Here is a 23,560-nt window from a genome sequence, read left to right on the forward strand (position 1 = left end):
TGAGCTACTTAAGGACATGTGCGATGTTTCTGCCATTTGTTTCCAAAATTATTTTTTTTTTATCTCCTCAGTATGAAGAGTTCTTGTATGATTTCTGAATAAGATTTAGAATTTTATGTCGGCCTGGATAACTCAGTGGTTAGATCATATAACTACAAACACAAGGGTCCCGGATTTGATCGCCGATTGATCCAATGATTTTTCATCCCTTCTTGGCTACACTAACTTAGTAATTTCCATATATACAACCTTTTGTATACATTTTTACTTGCTACAACTAAAATATGCTAACTCTTAAAAGACCTCTTAATATACCCATTAAAATATTTGATTCTTTATTTCTTAAAACGGGATAGGATGTGAGTGAGTTGTACCGGTACCTGAAATGTGACGAAAACTTAAATACTATTGAGCAACATCGCGTATGACCTTAATCAGATACATACTAACAACACGGTAGTAATTTCACTTTCGCAGATTTCGAAGGAGTTCCCGCCGCATTTCGAGATCTTGGGTATCCAGAGACCAATTTCGCGATACTCTCTTACTTAAAGTCTATCTTATCATCCCACCACAGCCGTTTCATAAAACTTCTCTCATCTTACGATGATATTCTGTTGGACATCTAATAACATGCAGAAGCTGGACGCTGATAAGAAAAAAGGAAATAAATTGAGTATCTATTCTCTTGACCTTGGGCTGACTAGTTGTGGGGAGAAACAGATATATAGACTAGAGCTGGACATGGTGAGATATACATGTAGTTATTCTGAGAAGATCCATATGCATGAAATATATCTATCCCTCCTACAAAACAAAGGGCTTCCTTATATGTGCATACTTGTAGTTAGGAGACCCGAATTAAATCTATTTTATTTGTAATAAAAATTAAACCATTTTGAAATAAAAGCCATTGATTGACATTTCTACTAAAGCTAAACATCATTCAGATTATGAGATAGAAACAACTCTCTTGGTGACTACTGTCTATAAGGGATGGCTACGTCATACACAGTTTTGTCCAGAACTCTCCCAACTGTCTTTTTAGGTCACCTGAGTTTACTCAGGTGACCTATTGCCATCGGTTGACGTCCGTTGTCGTGCGACGTGCGTTGTACGTCGTGCGTTAATAATTGAACATTTTTAACTTCTTGATAACTACAAGTCCAATTTTGGTATGAAGCATCTTTGGGACAAGGGGACATGAATTGTAAATTTCAGGACTCCAGTACCCCTGGGTTCTAGGGGCGGGGTAAAAACTGACAAACATGACCAATTTTCAAAAATATCCTTCTCAAGACCGTGTAAGAAAAACTAATTGAATAGTGATGTAGAGCAGGAAGGCCTCTATCGAAATTGTAAATTTCATTATCCCTGGGGTAGGGATTATGACCCCTGGGTGAGGCCAAACTTAATATATGGTGTTTATGTGTAAAATACTCAAATAACGTCTTCTTTAGTGCTATTGATATTAAGTTGAAACTAGATAGATATTTAGAAAGAACAGATAGTCCTTAACCAAATTTGTAGATTTGATGATTCCGGGGGTAGGGGTTTAGGTATCAGGGTGGGGCCAAAATGGTCAGTTATTAAATGTGTGAACAATATACATTTTTAACTTCTTGATAACTATCATTCCAATTCTTTTCAAATTTGGTATGAAATATCTTTGAAACAAGAGGGCATACAATGTAAATTTCAGGAATCCTGCATCCTTGGGACCTTAAGGGCGGGACAAACACTGCCCAAAATTCACCAATTTTCAAACATCTTCTCAAGAATCGCACATGCTTAAGAAAAACTAAATGCATATATAGTGATGTAGAGCAGGAAGTCCTCTACCAAAATTGTAAATTTCATGATTTCATTTCGAATTAGGGGTTCTGACCCCAGAGCGGGGCCAAACTTACTATATAGTGTTTATGTGTAAAACACTAAATAACGTCCTCTTTAGTGCTATTGATACTAAATTAAAACTAAATGGATATTCAGAAAAGCAGGTCTTTTACCAAAATTGTAAATTTGATGATCCCCAGGGTAGGGGTTCTGACCACAGGGTGGGGTCAAATTTAGTATATAGTATTTATGTGTAAGTTTGCTGATACTGTATAAAATCTAAATGCATGCTTAGGAATAGCAGAAAAGGATGAAGGTGAATTTCTCAACCCAGGGTTTTGACTCTAGGATGGGTCGAAATTAGTCATATTTTTTGATATTTTAATGTTAATATGCCTATTATATTATATAACTCCTTTCATCAGTGTATGCACTTTTGAGGGCAGTGAAATTTTAATAGCACATCTTGTTTTATACTGTTGCTGAATATTAGAATTTAGCTTAGATATTCAGAACAGGCCTGGGATTTTCTCTCTCGATTTCAAGCTCTTTGGAGTAGTGATAACTTTTTCACTAGTACTCAGGTGACCGATAAGGCCTGTGGGCCTCTTCTTTACATATTTACATAGTATTTGAATTGTTGGTTTATTATCATTTTATATCTCATATTGTGTAACATGATTGTATGCCAACATGCTCGATAAATCAATAAATTGAATTGAATATACCCTCTATTTTGGATAGCGTTCATTTTGCGTTATATTTACATTCTTGTGACGTCACGTGATCAAACATATTTCGAAATGTGGTGTTTATTATTCGACTAGGAGAATAAATAAATAAGATTATTGTTTTTAATCCGATTGAATTAGATTGTAAAATTTGCATAGAGTTTATAACTTATACAGCTTGATAAAAAAAACCATACTTTGATTTGTTACAAACAATCTTAAAATTGTTTTTTTTTTTTTAATAATAAAAGAGATGGCTTAGTGAAACAGTAATGAAATATACTGTAATTATCACCGTAAGATCTTAAAACGATCTTAAGATCTACACGTGTACATGTATCACATGTCAATTATCTAAAGACATGTTGTTTCAAAGTTGGTCTCCGATCGCCTCATTGCCCTTTGGCTACAGACCGATCCTTTTACAAAGACCTTCTATCTAAATAATTGTCACCTGCCCACCTGTTAAATCACGTGTCACATTGTAGGAGTATAGGGGAGTCTGGCAGAACAAGATTTGCGACACATCTGGCTAACGATGCTAAAGTAAAACCCAGCGGTTATGATCCTTATAGAACAGATGTTTCCGGTGAAGAGTTCCAAGTCCTTTACGAACGTTGTGACTGTGTAGAGCATTAAAAGTGAGAGGCGCTCAAATTCAAATAAAAATTTAAGTCTCACTTTTTACATTGAGTTTAGTGTAAGCTATTCTGAAACTGATATCAAATCTGCGCTCACGCAAGCTTTATGGACGTAGAGTCATTAAGAAACTAACCACAGTTAATGATGTTTTTACGTTAACCAAAGATGTATTTTGAAAGAATTCGTACATACATCCAGTTCCTTAGTACTAAGACGATTTCTATTTTGGGGTTAGTAGGTTAAAGCCCATTATATCTCCCAAAAGGGCTGTTATCATTCCCCTGCAAAAAGGTTGTTTATACGGGGCTGACCACAAATCAATCTCAGAGGCTTTTATGAATGCGTACCGATATTCAGATATCCTTTAAGCACGTTCATTAGTTGATTATAAACACGGTCACTTTATTTTAAGAATATTACCATTTGTCATGAAACAGGATACGGATTGATTTTATATGGAACTATATTGCCATCTTCTTTGAAAGTAGGTCATGGTGAGTTACAATATAACAAGTCCTGTTTTACATAATAGATCTTCTGACTGCGAACAAAAGCTGGCAATATTGTAATGTCTTTATATTTCGTTGCAGATACATGTATCTGAATGAGATTTAAACGGCATTTGTATTTCCACACAGACATATGTACCTGTACCTGTACCTACAAGTTACATAAACGACTACATGTACCACTACATGTACATGAAAGTTATGTAAACGCTTGTGAACAGAATTAGTATTTATGCTGATGTACATAACTCAAATATATTTTTTTCTTTGTAGCACATTAATTGCAAAGTTTCAAAATTCTGACCAAACCGATTCGTATGATTTTCATATTACAGACCAAACGACACTTTTATATCGACCTACTTTGTTAATAACTCGAGATGATATTGTGTTGTAAAGAATATACCTTACTCAACCGTTCACACAAAACAAATTGCGACTTGAATCAAAAGAAAAAAATATACTTGCCTCATAATCAACAGAAACACCTTTTTCCTTTACTAAGTAAATATCTTTTATCGCTTCGGAGTGATCAATGTATCAGAAAAAAAAGTTTTAATGATTTATCACTTAGGGGGTTCTATTCGCGAGAGCACGCTATACGTATAGTACATTTTTAAAGCGAGACAGGCTACTGAAAAATGAGTTGATGCTACAGGAGTTTCAACATTCTCATTTAAAGTCAGCATTTCGCAAAATCTATGTTCGTTATATCTATCTAGTTTGCAAATCAAGATATGACTGTGTCAAATATTAATGCTGTCTCAGTGTTTCATACCAATTGTTACGTCGTTCTTTACATACTGATTTTGACCACGAATTACTCCATTTACCTTCAAAATATAGGGCTTCCAGTCAACAGGAGATGCTAACTCTTTCTAGACACCTGATCCCTGTCTGCCCCACTCTTAACTGTATATCTTTTAGGATTTATGAGATTGATCACTGTTCGTTTATAGGTCATTGTACTGCGTGGCGTTAAATTTCATTCGTATTATAAGTTTATACATTGGACAGTGTATATTTCACTACCATGTTATTTTCACTGAAGAATAAAATCGTGAAATAAGAGCAGCAGTGAATTCAACCTACCCATAGCATTGATATACATGTATATTGGAGGTAAAGAACTTGAATTTAAAGATTCGCGAAAATGTATTGTGATACGAAACCGTGAACATATACGGGATCGATTTTCTAAAAGAAAGAAAAATAAATCAATACAGATAGATAGATAGATAGATAGATAGATAGATATGGGTAGATATATAGATAGATAGATAGATAGATAGATAGATAGATAGATAAATCTACAGTAAGGTTACACTAATTGTATTTAAAAGGATGAGGACAGGAGATGCTGTAGTACCTTGATTGCCTCCTAAATTTATTGATTGTGAACAGTGAATTTGCTACCCATAACTTTCCCTTATTAGATCTTTAATGCATACTCCATTGAATTATGGGTAATTACTATCGGAGCATAGAGATGTAGGAGAAGAAACTAACACACGGACGTGAAATAATTTAATTTCGTTCAGCACTGGGTTTTAAATAATGTAATAAGTCCTGCAAAAATTAATTTAGACTCCATCAAAATGGTCGTGAATGTTCTTGAAAGGAATGAGGCGATCATTAATTAAGGGCAAAACGCCACTATTACGTCGCGTTTATTATTATTTTTCCGAAATAGTATACTAACGGGGATATAGAGTGTACGTTTTTTTTGGTTATTATAATTCTTGTTTCTAGTCCTTATAAACCACACAGAAACAGTATACTAACGGGAATATAAAGTGTACGTTTTTTTGGTTATTATAATTCTTGTTTCTAGTCCTTATAAACAACACCTAAATTATTTGATGCACAGTGCAAGAGAAACTCGTAACAAGCTCTGATTTTTTCACAATATTTGCATTCGTATATGATCCTAAAACAAACTATACATCAATGTTATTGTACAGGCTTCCGTATTAGGTGCAGCGTAACATCACATTGTAAGCTAGGTCTAGTCAAACAGTTATTTATGGTTGTAAAAGTAAAAAGTTGTGAATGTATGTTTTTCATTTTCCCCCGCTACAACAAAACTGTACACCTGAATGGATGTACACATTTTTCATAATTTAAAACAAAGCGATACATATATTGTCTGCAAACCCTTTGCAGTTTGCATGTAGGTATATGTGATCTAACTGTTCTAAGCGATGTATATGTGTAATATTTATATCATAATTAATAGTATAATTAACAATTTTATGAAAATGTTAATTAACGTGTTGTTTCTGTACACATATATTGCAAACAATAATTTTAAATATGGATTTTTTTTAAAAGAGGGAGTTGCGTTTTTGAAAGCAGTATTCATAGTTACATTGTATACTGCAAGGTAGTGGTTTTGAATGAATAGCAAATAACATAAAACCCTATAATGACGCCTAGCACAACTTGCTTTATGAAATTCCCAATTTTATATTTTTCCACGATTCATCTTAAATAGGAATAAAATCCCTGCGATGTCCTGCATCATTATCATCGGTTATTTACAGGCAAGTGAACTTGAAATCTTTATAAGGATTAATTAGGTTGCGTAACGAATAAATATTCATTAACGTCGGCTTTGGCAATGACGATATATCGTGATGGTCCCTAATGACTTCCGATGTTTCTTCCAGAAACCGGAAGTTGATGTCGTAAAATGGCATCAAATCATCGTCATGTCAAAGCCTTATGACCTGCAATTGTGCGACATTGCTGTGTCATTTCTACTTCGTACTAAATTATCGTTCCTACTCTTCCGTCGGAGTTCAGAACAAACTCTACAATAACGTCCAATTTTGCAACCATTTTATAATTATTACTTTGTATCAGAATCCTCTGACACAATGCTACCAAACTAACATAACACTTTCACACAATGCACAATCAGCATCCCCGACACGTGTTGTTGCTATTTTTTAACCCCCACAATTTGTATTTCCCCAACCAAACACCCGTTTTAATGTATTTCGCCTGAAGGCATCCATGACTATACTTTAAGAAGCCTTAAATACAAGATCCTTAAAATCCAATTTACCCCAACCTTGCCACCATATGACAGTGTTTTACTATGACGTCATTCGACGCCTTAAAAACTCTCATTGACAATTGATTTCCGTAGGGATGTATAGGGAAAACATGATTCGTTTAAAATGTGAATAGTGCTTAGAATTTTGATGAAATCACTAGAAGGAATAGCATTTACTCATCGCCTTATCGTATAGATTACTGATATAAACGTTGTCTTTTTATTTGGTGAAATTCATTAAAGGCGTGGACAACACCAAATAAAAAATACTGCTTTTTTATTCTAGAAAACTATGTGCATTCATAAAGAAAATATACAAAAGGTGTATTGCTTCCTAGAATTTCAAATTTCACATGCATAGCATTACGTTATTTTCTTCTCTCTGTTGTTTCTTGTTATTTATTGTGGTGCACATGATCTGACGCCTCAAACATACAAAGCACGCTTTTCTCGACTTATTACATAAACTACTAAAAATGATTGAAATTATGCAAACAGAGAAATCGGGTGATTTTATGTGCGTGTTTTTGTTTATTGTCGCTTCCACCGCTGACTGACATTGCGATAAGCTTCCAATGCTTGATTGAATAAAGAGAGAAAATGGGTATCTAGCATTCAATTTGACTCAATGATATATCTCAGCGATTTTATTCCTATTCATTGATGTAATAGTTTGAATCATTTCCGGAAATTCATAGAATTATCGAAACTGATAACTGATTGTGACGTCATATTATCACTGCACACTGTGTAAATACTGAAGTCTAGACCGGTCTCGGCTGTGAACAACTGGGGTCCCCTTATCTGCTCTAAGCACTATTTTTTTTTATACTCCATTGGGAACTCATTGATCAGTGGAGATTTATGGTGGTTGAGAATTAAGAATAGCAACATTTTTAAATTGGTCTTTTTAAATCCATGATTAATGATGTCATCGCTCGTGACACTCGATTTCATTGTTTTCGGTTACATGTGGTGGGAATTGATATTTTATAATTTTTGGTGTAATAACTATTTGTAGAATACTCAATCATACATGTTATACAGATTTGTTACAGTCTATTGTCTAATATTTTTGCTGTAAATTATTCATAATAATTTACGATAGATAGGTGAATAGTGTTTATAATTTAATATCAATATTATAGAATAATACCTGATATAGCGCCGATACAGTAATTCGTTATCTTTTGATAGGGAAAATGATCTACCATTCAAAATCATTTGTTTTAAAGTTGAAAATCCGGTTCCAGCCGACTTTATCTAAAGGTTTAATAGTATTATTTTTAAACTTTCATATAGATTTCTGGATTTCTTTTCACTTAATGAAGAACATATATTTAAGTAATACATGACATTTAAACTTTCGCCAGAAAAGCGATACTTTTGTTTTTTAGCCATTCTCGTACAGCAGCTATCAACCCATTGTACTCACGAAAGTGTACTTTTATTCCATATCCTATGTATCGAAGTCCATATAAACCGCCTTCATTTGAAATAACATTCACTAAAACAATTTATTCACAATCCATTTCTTATAAAAAAAAAATTGTTTTCTTTCCAACCAAAATAGTTTTGTTAGAAAACAGTGGTTCTCAAGAGAGAGATTTGTTTCTGTTTCTTGTCATTTATCGGAAAGATACATGTGCACCTAGCACGGCCGTACGCGTGTTTTACAAAAGAGTTTACGACCAAAATCTTCGTTTTATTTATTGTAATCTTTACGTTGATTAAATTGTGATTTTTTTTTAAATTTATAATATTTATTCAACTATCACATTTTATATCAAATTAATATATCACATATATACACACCTCCATACATACATACATGTATACGTACATATATACACCAACACACACATAGAAAATATGTACACGCGCTAATGTGAAAGTCGTTTTAGATATAGAAGAAATAAGAAAGGAAAGAAGAGAGGAGAGAAAGTTAAATAAATGAAAAAAAAATACATAATGATAATATAAATGGGGCACGTGTTAATTTGGGGGTAGTAAGCCAAATTAGTTTTCTTCTAATTCACAATTGTTATTAAAAAGTATTGCTACCCTACGAGAATTCGACTTAAATGAACTAAAACTGTTCTTATACCCCCACTGTGATTGTATAAAATTGTCTTCACTATTTGTGAAATGTGTATCTTGTAGAAAGTGAACATTGTGATTGGTGGCTTTAAAATAATTACGAAAATTGTGATTTTAAAGTGATTAAACAGAATTTAGTTATGTAATTTTATATAATTATAATCTAACAGGGGTGTCAAAAGGAATGAAAGTAAAAGTAAGCATGCTCACATACCCCATGCTCCAACATTGCTTGACAAATGCCTCAATATATTGCATTATACCCATATCATATACAAGTCGAATGTTTTCAGCTATGTTTCTAACTTGCATAAAACTTGTTTGGGCTGAATGAAAAAATTATCAAAGTAAGTCAAAAATCTATTTGAAATCGAACGAGAAACAATTTTGTATACAGTATTTAAAGAGAAATTGGTTTCAATTATTTTTTATAAAAGTTTTGGTTCATCGCCTTTAGGTGAGCACGTAATGATTTCGTGTCTGTGGTATACTTAGAGAGTTATTTCATATACATAATAAACTTATCGAACAACAAAAACACCAATATGTATTTCCAAAATACCTTGAAAATCTCTGATGTCTGAATGAAAAGGTGAAGATAACGAACAGTGATCAATCTCATAACTCCTTAAAGCAATACAAAATTAAGACAGGCAAACACATATCCTTGGATATACTAGAGGTGGGATCAGGTGTTTAAGAGGAGCAAGCATCCCCTGTCGACCGGTCACATCCGCCATGAGCCCTATATCTTGATCAGGTAAACGGAGTAATCCGTAGTCAAAATCAGTGTGTAAAGAACGGCTTGATAACTGGTATGAAACACGATAGACAACATTTGACCCAATGATGGGTTGTATTGACAAATTAGATCGTTATCACGACCATAGAATTTACGAAGTGCTGACTTTAAACGAGATCCTTGTAACATCAACTTCCTTTTAGCCTGCCTCAATTTAAAAACTGACCAATCTCAGAACAAGCTCTTGCGTATCGAATCAGTTGAGACATTTCCATACAAGTTTTCTTAGTGATGTTTAGTTGTTCTAAAAATATCTTTCATAAGCAGTATCACTATTTTCTAATACTACTAATAATTTTACTTAACGTCACCATTATCGGTGAAGGGCTGCAAAATTTAGGACTATGCTCGGCGATTATGACCTTTGAGCAAGGAGTAATATTTATCGTGCCACACCTGCTGTGACATGGGGCATCGGTTTTGGTGGTCTCATCCCATCAGGAAAGGATACGATAGAAACGGAATTAAAAAGAGACCAGAAATGCATTGATAAAAAGCATACAAAAAGTTTAAAAGTTGGTGACAAACATATTTTACCCTAGTGCCTAGACTTGTCTATTGTAGCGTTCAAAGTTTAATTTCACACTATATATTATTAGTAGGACAATAATCAAGGGCTAATTCGATCATCAACCATAGTAGATGTCTAGTTGACTTCCGGAACTTAATTGCGCATGCCAAGCTTCCGGATTTTCAGTGCGCATATCTAGTTACTAAAATTTAACCATTCTGTAAGCATAGATTTGGTAGTTTGGTAGACCAGACATGCGCAGTAACACCTCTTCCGGTTTCGACCATAGGCAGTTCGATCGTACTATGGTTCAACTCTAGTCACCATAGTTGATGATCGAACCATGCCCAAAGAAACTCATGCACCAATGGAAATCAGAGTTCCGGATTAATCGTATAGATGGAATTTAAAATTCCGGAATAGTCTTGATTGTTTTCTTATGAATTTTGTCCGCAGTATTATCCAGCATGTTAAACTTCATCCGATGTCTGTTGAACTCCCCATATACGCGACCATTTATTTTATTTCCTAAAAGGCAACAAAACAGTTTTAAAGAAATAAACACGGAACAAACATAGAGATGCATGCACTAGAAGAAATCTGATATACATACTTGATTAGCCAAGATGTTTTGACCGACTTGCAATTTACTCGCTGGGGAATGAACGATCAATTATCATCGTCTAATAGAATATGTTGGTCATGTTTTTATCCTATATTTCCCTCGATACCTCCTAAAATCCCAATCAACATAAAAAGAACCCATCTTTCTCTTTATTAAACACTTTGTCGACGTCAGTGTCCAAAAGATGACGATTGATAGACGAAGAATCACAGTGATTCGTGCTGTGTGGAGGGACTTTCAACTTTGATCTCTCAAAGTTGTTTTTTTACACTTAATGAACCTTATTTGTTTAGTAAACTGTTGATACTGCATCACTATCAGAGATATCCGTCGGAATCGACATTCTGTCGGATTCATCTAATAAATTATAAGTCATAAAGCTCCCGGGGACTTCCTTTGTTATTAAGGATCTTGAACCCGAGCATGTTTTCGATCAACATGTATATCTATTACTATGTGCACCAAGAAACTCGGTGAAACACATCAAAGAATTCAAAGAAATAGAGTTCGTTTAAAGCGAATTAAATCCTGTCAATGAAATAGACCAAAAGAAGATCCAAAATAAGCATAATTCTCCTATGTTTTATCTGTTTGATTTATTTTATTCTGTGTACATTTAGAACTTACTTAATGATGACAGTAAAATAGGAATACCTTGTATTTGATAAACTGTCAAGTCGATACTATTTTTTGTGAATCTCACGCATGCGCATAAAAATGACGTAATGCAAAGTCATTAGCTGATCTTCAATGTTCACGAGAGATGTGTCATTTTGGTTTAAGCTCATTTTGCGTGAGAGGACACAAATCCCGATCTCTTAATTTGCAGTAAATGTCTTTGAAAAGTCACAGGAACCTAATGCTGGTTTACCAAGCTTTAATGTTACCCAGTGCAATACATGCAATTCTAAGGAATCTTGTGATATCATAGTCAGGGCTTCCGGTCATTGTAGGGGATTTCATAACGGGAATAAAATCTAAACATGCACTTTGAACTTTGTGAAATCTGACCATGTAGTCCATGGTCTTCTTACATTGAATCATCATATAAACTGAGTATTTTGATATCTTTTTTAAGTTTATGAAACTCACGAAATCCATGGAAATTTAGCCCCCGCGAAATCTGATGATTCCACTGTGCTAGGTATAATGTTTGCTGAATGTTTAGTGTGGGTTTTCACTGCATGTTATCTGATAGGGAAAGGAAGAACAAAGCACAGATAAAGTTCATTTTATAAGTCATGTGAATTCATATTTGATTACTAAGACTTTGAAGTGAAAAGAAAAGAATTTTTTATACCATGTAAAAAAAAGAATTATTAGTTTAGTGATGTAATCTACATCGCCCATATGTTTACATAAATCAGTTTCTTAGTCAAGCAAACAATGTATGATTAAAAAATCGAAAAGGTGAGAGAATTTCCATCAATTTAACAAAAAAAATCTATCTTTCTATAATTAGAAATTTCATATCCCACATGTATGACTTGTGATTTGAGCAGCGGTTCTTTCTTTTCGCAAGCCTCACGGGGAAGTCAACGGATACTTGTATTCGAATTCCAGTATTTGATGGCGTTCAGCGAACATTGTGTCATTTACATAATAACTTGACGGTTTGCTTTATTTGGTGAAGTAAGCGTCGAGTGGCTTTTAATCAAAAGGCAACAGTATTTAGAAATGTCAACAGAAAACCGGGGAAACCATGCTCGTGAGTAATGATTGATCGTTTACCATCGGTAACGCATCAATCAGATCAAGTCTGCCTCTTAAAATCAGTTGCAAAATTCCAAAACAACTGCATCAAATTTAGTTCAACTCAGGCGACCACTCCAAAGCAAAAGCAAGGCAGAGAAGGGTTGATATCGTGAAATTAGGCAATATTGGCCGTGTCTTTTCTTGTCTAAATGACCTAACTCTCTCGAGGAAAGTTGGAAATCAATACTGTTTTACTTCATATATATACCAATGTGTAAACCACCAAAAACACTAACTATGGGCGCATTGGACGAGATCTTCATTGGAGAAATCACGTGGTTCTGGATGTGCTTTTTTATCATCCTGGTCAGAGTGGAAGCAAATATATAAGAAAAGCCACCAGGTGAGACAATGTCTTCATTCCTGAGAATATTGCGCAGAGCAACAATGTTCCCTAGTGATTGGAAACGAGGTACCGCAAAGCAGACGGTAGCTGTAGAAAAGACGCCAAAGTCTGTCACTTCCGGGAATCACAATTCTAAATCTAATAAGAAGGAATTTTATCCCACGGGAAGAGGACGGCTACATATAAATGGCGCAATCACCGATAGAGACTTTGAAAATCTCCACCATAGAATCGTACGTACAAAATGCATTTTAACTGCATGTATATCATCTCTAAATTTTGTTTGTTTGTTTTTTTTCTTTGGCTTGTTTAACTTTTTGTGAGCTTAATTGAATAAGTTCATATTGAATAGCAAACAAGACATTGATTTCTAACGAATTTGCCAGGTATTAATGAAAATTGAAATACATAAAGTTGAAAGTAGTCCTTGTATATGTTTCATAAAGGAATAAAAACATCTAATAAGTTGGACATAGAATAAGTTCCAGAAATTTTACTGTGGAAATGAATGCTATCATTTATTAAAATAAATATCAGTCCGAGATTTAGGATTGATGCATGAAAAGTTACACAACATGAACTACTTGTAACTATGAGAGAAATGGTGAGAGAATTCGCTGTATAGATCTGTCACATTACTGTCTGTTCGCGGGAAATTACTTTGTATTCATTCTTTTTTACATCAGCTCCCCCAATCACTGTGACAGAGTGACAACAGATTACAGCAAATAACGTTAGCAAATAGTCTACAATTATGCTTTATTGCCCAATATAATAATTGAGTGTTACAATTGCCCGCTATAGTCACGCGTTAACACTTACGTACTCAATAACTATATACCATGATTTAGCTTTGGTTATAATCATCTGTGTCATTTCCAATATAATTTTCTAAAATGCTTTTCTAAGAGAAAAAATATCTTTGTGTGAAGTTTGAGGTATATAATATATGTATTGTACATATGTAGATATCAGTCATAATACATTGTTTTCTGTATCATAAAGATAACCCCTGTATCAGCTGCTGTAATCCCCAACTGATTCCAGGCCTGGATTTCTCGAAAACTCTAACTTAAGCTTGGGTTTTCTCTTATTTGAGCAGTCAAAATTTGAGTAAAATCTCAGACTTATCTCCGAGTTTCGACTTAAGTTTTCTCTCTCGAGAGAGAAATCCAGGCCCGGGGACATTCCAGAACTTTTGACTTGTAGCCATCAGCCTTTATACCTATTTTAGACGGTGACATTTACTGGTACCTAATACTGGTGGTCTCTCCGTTGTCATTATTCTCAGTCACGTGTTTTAGAATGAAAGTCATGGGCATTGCATCGTTAATGATATTTCTTTACTTCCGTAATCGCAATCTTTTCATATCTTAACTTTAATGATTCTTTTACCTTTCTTTGGATATGTAATACTTTGATGACAACGCTGTTCTTCAGAATTAATTGAAAAAACATCGTATTTCAGATATATTTTGATTGCAAACGATATACTTTAGTTTCATCAGTTTTAATATTCGTCAAATTTCGTGGTTTATGCAATTTTAAGAAGGCTAAGTTATATTCTTTGTTTATGATCAAACGTTGTACATTGTCGAACACATCTGACACAGATCTGGCATAGATGTGGATTTGTAAATGTCTTATCATAAAAGTCTCAACACTTCACACTGCTAACTGAACATTAGAAGTTTTCTGTTGAACACTAATGTAAAGAATTGCGTGTTACATCAAAATTTGCGGGTAAATGCCCAACATTGCTACTAACATCAAAATGAGATGTCTCCATTACAATGGACAATAATAGCTGCAATAGCGAAGATGTTTTAAAAAATGTTGCATAATCAAAATGATTAATTTTGGCAATCTCTGTGGTATGATTATAAGCAGTATTCCTATATGAACGAGACCTGCTCAACGACGTGTACAGCATTTCAACCAATCAATTCCTTTCCAACAAGCCTATATTCTTAAATAACCAAGATAATTTCAAAAATTTTAACGTCGACTGTCACTTTCCGAGTTTAGAAATACATGTATGTAGAAAGTCGATCACGACGACTAGGCTATGACGTAATTTTCCCAGTACCGTCGCGTGACAAAAGTTAGTTCTCAAGGGACATTTTCCTTATATACTCATTATTCAATACAAAATCATCTTCACGAAAAAGCCCATTTCTTCTCCATTTTGATAATAAAAACACCAGAATCTTAGGACTGTCGGCGGTTGCTTTCATAATTTTAACAGTGGTATCCAAACAAACAATCACATATGTATTGCAATATAACAATAAAAAAAATTTTTCTACTCGAGAAATTACAAGTCCTTACATAAAGAATAAATATTTTTCAAATCAAAGTTCGTGTTACAAATTGTCATACATCTGCAACAGATGATTATAGAAACGTTCTGTAATTTATCGAAGATACTGTTCATTTCATAAAATGTGAAATGACTACGGAATATTTTTTTGAAATATCTTTTATGTAATATATAGGGACAATTATCTTTGAGAACTCACTTTTGATCAGGGTGAGTAGTATGCACATTATAACATAGAGTATATATGATGGTAATTTGAAAATATCATTACAAGAAAGCAAAAATGTATGATATATATTCTGTTTTAATTTTTGTATCGAGAACAATCTACGTCTAAATTTGACGTATTTTTATTGCTGCGTAATATACAGTTTTTATTTGTTGGATAAAGGGTTATTCAGATACATTGTTATATCAACCAAAACATGGCATTTCTCTATGAATATAAAGAGCTTTACGAAAACAAAATCCTGACCAGAGATGAACTCTATTAAAGAAATGCTTTATAGCTGATAGGAGTACTCCGCTTCATAGAAATTATGGAAATTAACTATAAATATAAACCGATCTATCGTAGCTAATACTAACAAGTGTAGGCATCTTATGGCCACTTAGCAAATTAGAATTTACAAAAGCAAGTGTGAAAATTAGTCAGACATCATACAAATAATGAAAAAATAACCATTCTATATCCTTTTACAGCTAGAATGAAAGAAAGTTGATAGAAATTGTCCTGTCGTAGAAAGTAAGAAAAAAAAAGTATGCATTCCTAATTCAAATGTTGATGTTTTTGTTTCTGTACCCTTAGTCTCTGTTTGGATTTCACTTATTGTAGTGTGTGTGTCCGTTTGTCTGTCTATCATACAAGAGGTTTTACTTGAGCATTTCAAATGTTCATTTTTTGACATCACTTGTGACAACGCAGCGATGTGCAGACCAATAGACACCGTGTGCGTTACCAGCACAAAAGCTAAAACCATGATATAAGGTTTTGGTGTGATTTTTGAAGAATCATTGTAACTTCCGGTTACCCAGAACTCCCTGTGTTCATCGGTGAACAAGTTGTAAAGCCGCCATGGAATAGTCCTGTATAATTCGTGAGGTTTTTGTGATGCCATTGAGAGTTGTTGTTCTGTAATATGGTGAATATTTTAAGTTTGTCATAATGAACAGATGGAATGTAAATATAATGGTATACTCCATTCAGATTTTAACTAACCATAGTGTATGCATGGTTAGTTTATTTTCGAGGTCATAAGGAATACTTGAGCAAAGTATGTCAACTTTGTTTGCAAATTATTTCTTTTGACAGGTGTTCAGGTAATTAAGATTAGAATACATCACTGTACACATGTGTAGGATCAGTATGGTGAAGATAAGGGGAAGAGTTAAATTTAAATACCCATTGTTTGGGGTTGTTTTTTTTTAATTTTTTTTTTTTATGATTTTATTATATTTGTTACATCAATGTACTGCAGTTTTCATCATTTACCTTTACGTACATTTTGTAATGCGTTTTATATTCATGACTGAAATGAAAAACAAACCTTTGGTAAAATGAAAATAGCTATTGATTCTCATGTCATATATCGTCATTACAACAAGAAATACAAAAATAGATTGCGGGTGATGTATCAGGATATGGACTCGATACGGGCATGAGACTGCCTCCTAACTGATATATCTTTTCCTTTGCTCTGTATTAGGTAAAAAGATAGATAAATATATATTTCACAATGAGTTTGAATTCGTGATGTTTTAGGTGAGGTATTTCATTTACACGTATCCATGTCTAGAAGGTAAATTGTCAGAAAGAGGTTTTAAAAAAATATTTTACATGTTTCTTATGTGAATATATTTTCTTTACTTTTAAAACAGATGGGTCACATACTGCCACTTGCATTTCCCTTTCTTGTAAAATCGAAGTAAAGCAGATTTTATTTTCGTCGAAATCATCAGTGTAGTAAAATATTACGCTTATGAGGAAATTGAAAGCAATGACCTTTGTGTTCATCAGTAGAATACCAAACAAACAAACGTTTTTAACAAGAATATAAATCAAAGGTCTGGAGGGCCTCAGAATTGACTCATCCACGCTTTCCAACGAGGGAGGGTATATACAGCATCATCTTATGGGCTTTAATTTTGAATATTTAAAGTATGGTAAAACAAAATGTACATGCATATAAGTAATATGCTTAACTAGACAATAGCGGAATTTCAAGGTCACAAACTAGGAACACGACACATCTACCCCCAAAAAGCTTGCATCATAAAACACAAAAGTTATTTGTTGGTCAAAGTTCAAGATCAAAGGTCACTACCATGGTACCCTACACGCCGGATCCGGGTAAGAATAAGATCTTTTGACAGTGACTAAATGAGGCGGTCCTTCGGATGAGACCGCAATAACTGAGGCCCCGTGTCACAGCAGGTGTGGTACAATAAAGATCCTTCCCTGTGCAAAGGCGGTAAGCGTCGAGCATAGGCCTAAATTTTAAAGCCCTTCGTTGGCAAACGTGACATCTCCATATGAGTGAAAAATTCTCGAGAGGGACGCTAAACAATATACATATATGTACAACCAACCAACATCACTTACAGGAGCATGTCAAAACCCTACCTCAAAACAAATAAATAAATAAAAAATAACAACCCGGACACAATTTGTAGCAGGTATTGATACAATTTATTCTCTTAAAGTCTTGAAATATGAGTCCCTCTTCCTTTGTCTTGTTTACATAAATATTCCCGCGCATGTGTACCAGGTCACGCGAAGTATGTAAATAATGTTAACTCGTTCGTTGTTTATGCATTTACACAAAGCGAATATAGAATTCATTTCAGATGTATTTTCATAATAATTCTGTTAGAATATTAGATCATGAATCGCCACATCATTTATTTTCACGGAAGGTTATATGCAATATATCAAGTCATACAAAGTCCTTATTCTCCTACCCCCCCCCCCCCTCCTTATATTCATGTACTTTCAACATTATTGTTTGGCTAAAAATTTATATAATACAAAACTTTATTAACAAATCTCAAACTCATTGACGCACAGTGTCTTTCATATCTGCAGAGTCTCATCTTAATAACGATTAATGGGCAAAATTCTAAAAGTATCAGAAGAAATTCGGTCCACCTTTTTTCATATAAATGAAATTCCCTGTGTTCATGATTCAGTGTTGCAAACAGACAAATAGTGATCAGTAGATGAGAATTTCTGAACGGGGGGAGGGTGTAAAGTTGATGTCTTGAGGGTCTCAGGGGGTCTAGGGCGAAGCTCTGGTTGGGGCCCAGGGGACAAAGCTCCCAGAAATTACTGAGTTCTGACAAAATAAGAAGTAAAATTGAAATGAATCACAAGCATATACAATTTGTGCCTATTCTAATGGGGTAATGGTCCTTTATTATGAAGAGAGAATGACCTTGAAATAACCATGACACAAAATCAAGAACCGCAAACACCCATTTGTCTGTGTGCCTAAAGATTGCGTACATCCTACAGTTGTTTCATACAAAATATTTCATCTCAATGCGACCAATGAATATGAAAATAACTCACTCATACTCATACTAATGCACATACAGGTCTACTTTATATAACCTGTTTTTAAATTGTTTCAAAATTTTATTCCTGCAAGAATAGGCCATGATATCGCTCAAGTAATCAGCAAAATGCTTGTAATACCTTAATACAGATAAAAAGTCATCTGGTTCTTTTCTTCCATCTCTTTTGGGAAGATGCAATTTATTCCGTCCGTTCGATTGCAGTTTGCATTACGTAACATAAGACAATGAGAGAAGACGACTTGTACGAGAATTCTGCGTGAACTACAGCTGCGTATTATCTCTGTGTCATTTGAATTTTCTTTTATTGCAAGGTAACCCATCTGTGTATCGCTAATTAATAGGTAATCGATATGTTCTCTTTTCTAATGTAGGCGGTGAGTAAGAGACGACCGAAATACTATTTGCGCCATATAGAAAAAGAATTCATCCTCAAAGTTTGGCTACCTCTTGGTTCAGAGGTTTATTCCATACAAGTTTTGTTATGAAATTCATCATACTAACAGATGTTTGTATGCAATATTGAAAATATTTTATGATCGTCTTGAAGAATACACAAATAAATTCTATCAAAAATATTGTTATAGTGAATATACATTACTGTTGTGTTTCTATCAAATCGTTTTAGTAAACGCTATAAATAGACGTCAATCAAAGGACCGACATGTATCGGATAACTCGCTAGTTATTTCTTCATAATGAATAATTATTCTTTCAGTCTAAAACACATTCCATTAAGTACCATGCTCAATAGTCATACAGTTTCGATAACTTATTTTTCCCAATAAAATGCGTCATTTCCGGAATGGATAGCAATTTTAATGAAAATTAGAAAACAAATCCCGAGGCGTTTTGAGAGAAATCGTACTTTTCATAAAAACAACGCTTAATGAAAATGCTTGTAAAAAGAACTAAATACCATTAGATGGAATATTGGCATTTGTGATTTGTCATATAAATTCTTTAAAAGGAACTGCAAGCGTTACCGGTGCAATTCTTTAAGTTATATTCATTAAATCTTTTGAAAATTTAGAAAACATGTCAAATGTGAATAATACGTTTTCTGGATTCAAAGTCCTTGTCGACTATAGGATGACCTTGTCGACTATAGGATGATCGTTTTAAGGTCATGGGATACCCATTTGGACGCATCGAATCAAATGAAGTAAGATTTTGCGGCGTTTGCGTGCGGGGTTTCTGTTATTTGATCAAACAATTACGTAAATCGGTCATTGATACACGAAATACACAAATAAAAAGATGTTTTTAATTCAATTTTTGAGTACTGTTTTTTTTTCCATTGAATTTTCAAGTAAAGATTTGTGAATTATTAAATAATAAAAGTGGTTTCATAGGGAAATTTTGTGGTCAATATGGAATGGATTTTTAACAATATTAAAACATATACAAATTAATAGTTTTGCAAAATCAATAAAAAAAAATGTTGGTGGGATACATATCCTATGTCCTTAAATGTGCCCATTTATGAAAGGTTCGGACATCGATCTTAATTTACTAAATTTCTAAGAACAACCATTTATAAAAGATTCGAACATCCTTAATTTACAAAAGTTCTAAGAACAACCATTTATGAAAGGTTCGAAAATCCTTAATTTATCAAAGTTCTAATAACAACCATTTAAAAAAGGTTCGAACATCCTTAATTTACCAAGGTTCTAAGAACAACCATTTATAAAAGATTAGAGCATCCTTAATTTACCAAGGTTCTAAGAACAACCATTTATAAAAGATTAGAGCATGATTAATTTACCAAAGTTCTAAGAACAACCAACAACCTAAGCAGACTGATTTCGGAATACAGAATGTACGTCAACTACATGTATTGTGAAGTATAGGATGAACTGTGGTTCTTTTTAGGACTTGTAACCAGCTAAACAATCGTAGGTCAATTAGATCATAACATGATGTTTTTACACAAGTAACATATTATATATATAAGCATTTAGACGAGGGAGTAATGAGCGCATGTTCCGCTCAAACAAGGTTGGAACTAATTGCACCCCAGCTTTGACTGGAACGGGATTGATGTTACAATGAATATTAATCTAGTTCACATCAGCCCATCCCGTATAACAGCGGAGGGCGAACAAGAGGCTAAATGAAGAGCACACTTTTATGCTTATTTGATTTCGTAATGCTATGTTTGCATAGGAATTTACAAAGAGGCTCATCTCAAACAGGGAGAGAAAAGTAGATTAATATTTACGGGAACGACGCAACTTGGGTAATTTCGAGAACCCCAAAATGGCAATTATCTACACGTTTTTATGCATTTGCTACGATTGGATTTGAACACTGATCAATCTTCGAAGGGTTGTAGACCTGGAAGTTGATTGCTCTTTGAAAATTAGCTCGCGCGAAATGTCGAATAAACATATATGAGAAGACAAAAGTAATCACAAACTAACACGAAAAGTGAGACGGTCAAGAGAGGTAATTCCGAAATAAGAATTCTATAATTGGATGGTGGTCAAATGTTTTTGTTTCATTATTCATCAGGGTAATTTAAATTGGTTTGTGGATGCACCAGTCAGGTTATATAGTGTTTGTGTGGTGTCCGTTCCTCTGCTTGATATTCCGTCAATTTTTCAGGAATGATGCATCTGCTTTGAAAATATCAACATATGATTTGTCCCTCACCTAGTTCTTTTTCCAAAGGTCAAGGTCACCGACATTTGTAGTGTTGAAATGATATTACCCATATTTATGTACATCACGAGGGAAACCCTATAACGTTATGGAATACACCGGATTTGGTTGGTTTTTAAACTTAATCATCGGAAGTATCTGGGATCTAGCTTAGACATGGTGTTGCATTTCAAACAACTGAAAATTGTGTTTGCAATCAGATGAATCAACACAAAGCTCTGTCGCGTGAGTGTTCCATTCTGAGAACATGATCAACGGTCTGATGCATTTGAATTCGTATGGCCAATATTGCCAAGAATTTACTTTCCTGTTGAGGATGTAAGTTCGTGATTATTGTTTCTCTACAATGAAACATCATGAAAAAAATATATATATTGGTGTGGTTTAAAATTCATGGTATCCACGGAAATTGAGCTCCCGCGAAACCTAATAATTCCACAGTAATGGATTTAAAAAAAACAACCCTATCATGCAAAGGTTTTTACAAAGCATGTTAATCGCGATACATAAAAAGACTCAGCGTGGGATGGGTTTCATTTTTGATCATTTAGAGGCTGAGAAATAGATGTCCAACTTCATGAGAATCAATTACAGAAATGTGTGGATTCGGACATTGGCATTTTTGCTTTCCAGAAATCAATACAGAGCTATTTGGGCTTTCACTCGTGGGTTATTTTGGGCATTTGTCGTTCTTTTCCACTTCTAAGACGGCTTCGATAGTTTAAAACTTTCTATTGAATTTTAAGAAAGAAGTTATAAAAGGATGCAAAGCTTTACAAATCGCTGTCTAATATGTGCATGAGTTTACACAAGGTTGAATCAATTTGAATTTGGATGTTAACATCACATTGCATGTACGTCAATAGAACTTTCATGCTTAAGATTGAATTAACCCACATCAGCGGTCCTTATAAATGTATGTGGGTTTCTACTTGAGTTAATCTGGATATAAGATCAAATCGAGTATAGGGCCAATCTAGATATAGTTATTTTTGTCAAAAATTCTTGCAAGCATAGTAAAAAGGGATAGTTGACCATCGTAAATTTACATGAGCACGTGTTATACTGTACTTGATGGTGTGAGTTCATTTCTTTTTAATTTTGAAAGCATTTTAATTCAATTTAAAGTTACATGTAGGAATAACAATGCAGGTATCTTATTGTTTAAAAATGCAAGTTCAACTATTTTGTTTTAAACTTTTTGTAAATCTGAGAATTGGTAGGAATTAGGAACACGAGTTTATGTTGTTACAAAATCATTATTCCCAAGGTGCGAGTATTTTGTGAAATGATGAAGACCAGAACAGAATGCATATTTGTTGTAGCTGTGCTTAGCTTCAACATAATCTTCTCTCTGTCCAACTGCTATTTGAAAAAGTGCAAAGGCGACTGGATTTTTCTTCATAACAAATTCCTTGTGCCTGCAAAAAATTACCCACGTCTTTTTCCCCACACCTCCTTTCGAAAAATTGAAGGAAAAAAAACTTATCATCTTCGGACAGCTAGTACACCCGTAAGTGGCATATAGTACCCTATAGCAATGTTATCGACAAGCCGTTATCGTTATAATTAACTTGTTTGTAGATTAGATATAATTTGTTTATAAATGGCTAACAGCTGCTTTCAAACCTTATCGCTCAAGGTCTCACAAGGTCACACATAATGGCACGCAAAATATCGTATATGCACATCGCAATATTTGATTTTCTATGGTCGTTACAACGGTCTAGTTTGCCAATACAACCTATCATTGAGTCAAATGCTGTCTGACGTGTTTCATGCCGATTGTTAGGCCGTTCTTGGCATACTGATTTTGACTACGGATAACTCCGTTTACCTGATCAAGATATAGGGCTCACGGCGGGTGTGACCGGTCGACAAGGGATGTTTACTCCTTCTAGGCACCTGATCCCACATCAGATATACCCAGGGGTCTGTGATTGCCCAGTTCTCTATTTTGTATTGCTTATATGCGTTATGAGATTGATCACTTGTTCGTTATCTTCGCCTTTCTTTCAAACTCGAAAACTGCGCAAAAGATTTCACTTAAAGTCATTTTCGGCATGCGAA

The 23,560-nt window shown here is 34.1% G+C and overlaps 1 protein-coding gene across 3 annotated transcripts in view; it reads left to right on the top strand.

The window, feature by feature from the left end:
• The window catches only part of LOC125665829 (uncharacterized), a 68,339-nt gene that overhangs the window by 21,755 nt on the left and 23,024 nt on the right, over window positions 1-23,560 (top strand). Inside the window, exon 1 of one of the 3 annotated variants that reach the window (XM_048898727.2) lies at window positions 11,861-13,154. The exons of the other annotated variants lie outside the window; for them this stretch is intronic. Within the exon in view, the coding sequence (XP_048754684.1) occupies window positions 12,927-13,154 (228 nt within the window). The 5' untranslated portion in view covers window positions 11,861-12,926. Of the gene's footprint in view, window positions 1-11,860; window positions 13,155-23,560 lie in introns of those variants that run through there. 3 annotated transcript variants of the gene reach the window in all.

The sequence above is a fragment of the Ostrea edulis genome, chromosome 10 (genome assembly GCF_947568905.1).
Source record: "Ostrea edulis chromosome 10, xbOstEdul1.1, whole genome shotgun sequence".
In the NCBI taxonomy this organism is placed as follows: domain Eukaryota; kingdom Metazoa; phylum Mollusca; class Bivalvia; order Ostreida; family Ostreidae; genus Ostrea; species Ostrea edulis.